This window comes from Rana temporaria, chromosome 12 (genome assembly GCF_905171775.1).
Source record: "Rana temporaria chromosome 12, aRanTem1.1, whole genome shotgun sequence".
Lineage (NCBI taxonomy): Eukaryota > Metazoa > Chordata > Amphibia > Anura > Ranidae > Rana > Rana temporaria.
In genome coordinates, this window is record NC_053500.1 from 26280643 (window position 1) to 26283901 (window position 3259).

General features: G+C 45.2%; 1 protein-coding gene across 2 annotated transcripts in view; it reads right to left on the reverse strand.

The window, feature by feature from the left end:
* Positions 1 to 987: 987 nt before the first annotated feature.
* The window catches only part of CDC27 (cell division cycle 27), a 52449-nt gene continuing 50177 nt past the window's right edge, over positions 988 to 3259 (reverse strand). For both annotated transcript variants that reach the window (XM_040331550.1, XM_040331549.1), the window contains exon 19: positions 988 to 1615. In XM_040331550.1, coding sequence (XP_040187484.1) covers positions 1530 to 1615 — 86 coding nt within the window. In that variant the 3' untranslated portion in view covers positions 988 to 1529. The remainder of the gene's footprint in view (positions 1616 to 3259) is intronic.

Sequence of the window (3259 nt, forward strand, 5' to 3'; positions counted from 1 at the left end):
CATCATCCGAGCCATTGTGGCTGGGGGTTAGTCAGCGTGCCCGCCCCCTCCCTTGGGACTACATTCCTGCGGGGAGATGCTCCCTGCAGGGAGATGGTGTAAACACAGCATCTCCCCGCAGGGATGTAGTCCCAAGGAAGGGGGTAACTTCCCAGCCAGAACGGCTCGGATGATGGTGGCAAGCTTACCGAGGAACAGGAAGTGAGAAATTCAGACAAAGAAAAAAAAAAAGGATTTTTGTACTCACCGTAAAATCCATTTCTCTGAGTTCATAGACGGACACAGCCTTCATTGACCTTAGGGTTATGTAGAAAGAAGCATAACCCTAAGGTCAATGAAGGCTGTGTCCGTCTATGAACGAAAGAGAAAACAACAAGGAAAAGGTAAGTGAACCAACAATGCACTAGCTTAAAGGAACCCATTTAGAAAATAAAAACCAAACCTTTACAGCCCCTTTAATGTGACTCACAAAATAAACAATGCATCCTAAAATTAGGGACTGCTCCTATTTTCCACACCAAGCAGATTCACATTTAATTTTTCTCAATTAGGACTGCAAAATAAGTGGGCTGGTGTTCATGGCCAATAGGAATAGTCCCTGATGCAGAATACAGATATCTCCAATTGTGCAAACGAAAGGTGGAATTTGACTGTAGTTATGAATGGACCTTGCACAAGGCATACAGATCTGGAGGTCTGGTCTCAGGGGAACATAAAAAAGAAAAAGAATAGAATATGTATAGTAAAAACAACTGACATTAAAGGGTATCTGTCACAAAGCAGGGAGGCTTTAGATAGAAAGTCTAATCCTATCACTCCTGATCAGCAAACCACTTCCTGGGCAATGATGTTACTTGCAGGACTCTCAAAAAGGTTCAGATTAATGTCTATGGAACTACTTTGTTTTATGACAGATCCCCTTTAAGGTTCCATGTGAGAAGGACTTTGCTGTATGGGGTTGAAGCTGATAAGAGAGACTCTTGGATATAAGCTCAGACTGCCTATAATTTGCTTATATTTTGGAACCATTGACTGAATAAATATTATCCAGGCAAAAAAATAATAATTCATCTAAAAACAGAGGGTGGATCCAATGGATTTGAAGATGTGGCAATTATGTATCCATCCATAGATTGGTCAAGTAAAAAGTCTTGTATCTGGTCTTGGTTCAGCTTCTTCTTCAGCCTGACCAGGCCACACTCAGGGTTGAACTCTTGCACTGCACACCCCTTGGCAACCCCAGGCACCTCAAAAGGCCAAGATAAAAAAAAAAAAAAAAAGCCAACCGAGTGCGACCCACATATTGCACAGTCTTTAATTTTCTGCAGGACTTTAAAATCAGAAGGAAGAAGGGAGAGGAATGGCTGATGTCAGAGGCGATGATGAGGATGATGATGAGGATGATGATGATACAAAGTGCCGGCCTGCGACAGGCATCTGAGAAGGCAAGGGTGAGAGGCTGGGAGTGTGGAGTAAAATAACAGTCAGACACCCCAGCGCCACATGTCCGATGGGGAGCAAGGACCGAGTTAAAATTCGTCACTACTCTCAGCCGCGTGCAATTGTGTGTCATCTGCATCTGTCATGCTGCTTTCTTGCGATTCATCCGTCCCCACTTGACAGAAACAAAACAGAAAAACGTGTGTTAATCATTCTGTTCAAGCTGACCGCGTCAGATGTGTGAGAAAACTGTCAGCGTGCTCTTACAGAAATGATATCAGAGCCCTACATGCCTTTCTTCAAATAGCCTGGCCATCAAGATAAAAAACACAAATGCCAATTAGCTTTCAGCTTGGCTCCCTCTGCAGGCCGCTGATAACAACTGCTGCAAATAATACAATAATGGACTGCTCTGTGTCATATTTATCCTTTAACTTGCGACATTCCACATTTATCGAGCTGGAATAATTGATCAAACATTCCCAGGAAATTAGGTATTTGATAGACAAATTGGGATTCACCATTTTCTTTGTATATCTGAGCACTGGATTGAACAATAGAACGGTAAAACATGCAAATTGTGTGAATCTTTGTTGCAGTGATTCATAGTTAAGGAGATATTCATGAAAGCTGAACCCCAGGCAAACAGCTAAATACACCAATGAAATAATCATATGGGAGCCGTTTTCTCTGCTTTACAATATAACTGCCATTTGTAATAAAGGCCACGTTTACACCTGCTAATGGGTCCAATACCAATTACTGGCGAGACCCCCCAGCAGGGGTTCCCCCGCGATTAGCTGCAAAAAGCCGCCCCTTCAGGCCGGAATCACACTAGTGCGTTGCGTTTTGGAGCTGCGTTCTCGTTGCGAATTTCTCTAGAGGGTGTTCTGCAGATCAACTGCGGTTTAGCTGCAGATCAGGTGCGAATTTGGAGACCTGGGAGAAGTTCCGGGTGAGAGGAGAGTGGGGGAGAATTGTATTGAGCTGAATGAGAGAAATTCCTGCAGAGAACTGAACACATGTGCGAATTAGATGCGTACCCATAGAAGATAATGGGACTGAATTCGCACCTGAGCCGCACCGCAAGACATAAAAACCGCATGCGGTTTGGAGGTAATACGCAGTGCGGATGCATCGCACATATGTGAACCAGCCTCATTGAAAACAATGTATTTTGAAATGTCCTGCGAAATAGATGCGGTTTAAACCGCACTCAATTCGCATAGGTGTGAACCTGGCCTCAAAAGCATTGGGAGGCTGGTTGATCCCGCAGCTAAATCGCAAATGGGTCCAACATCAATTACTTGCGAGAACAACAGCATGGGCTTCCTGGCGATTAGCTGTATAAGGCAGTCCCCTTGAAAGCAATGGGAGACTGGTGGCTCCCACAGCTAAATCGCAAACGGGTCCAACACAAATTACTTGCGAGAACCACATCAGGGGTTCCTGGGGGGATTAGCTGCAGGAGGCAGTCTCTTTGAAAGCAATGGGAGGCTGTTGGCTCCTTCAGCCAATTGTGGTCACTCACATAGAATTGCTTGTACAGTCCAGGGCTAATCACCTTGCACATGGATTCCTGCAAGAGCATATATACATGCGAGTGGCTGTGATTAGCTGTGGGAGCCAGCAGCCTCCACTTGCTTTCAAAGGGGCTGCCTCCTACAGCTGATCGCCATGAACCTTTGCTGGAGTTCCTGCATGTAAAATGGTGTTGGGCTCATTCACAGGTGTGAATGTAGCCTAAAACTGTTCTACCATTAGGCCCCTTCCACACGAGGTGGACTCCGTCGCTACGGAGTCCGCCTGCTCCCGCCAG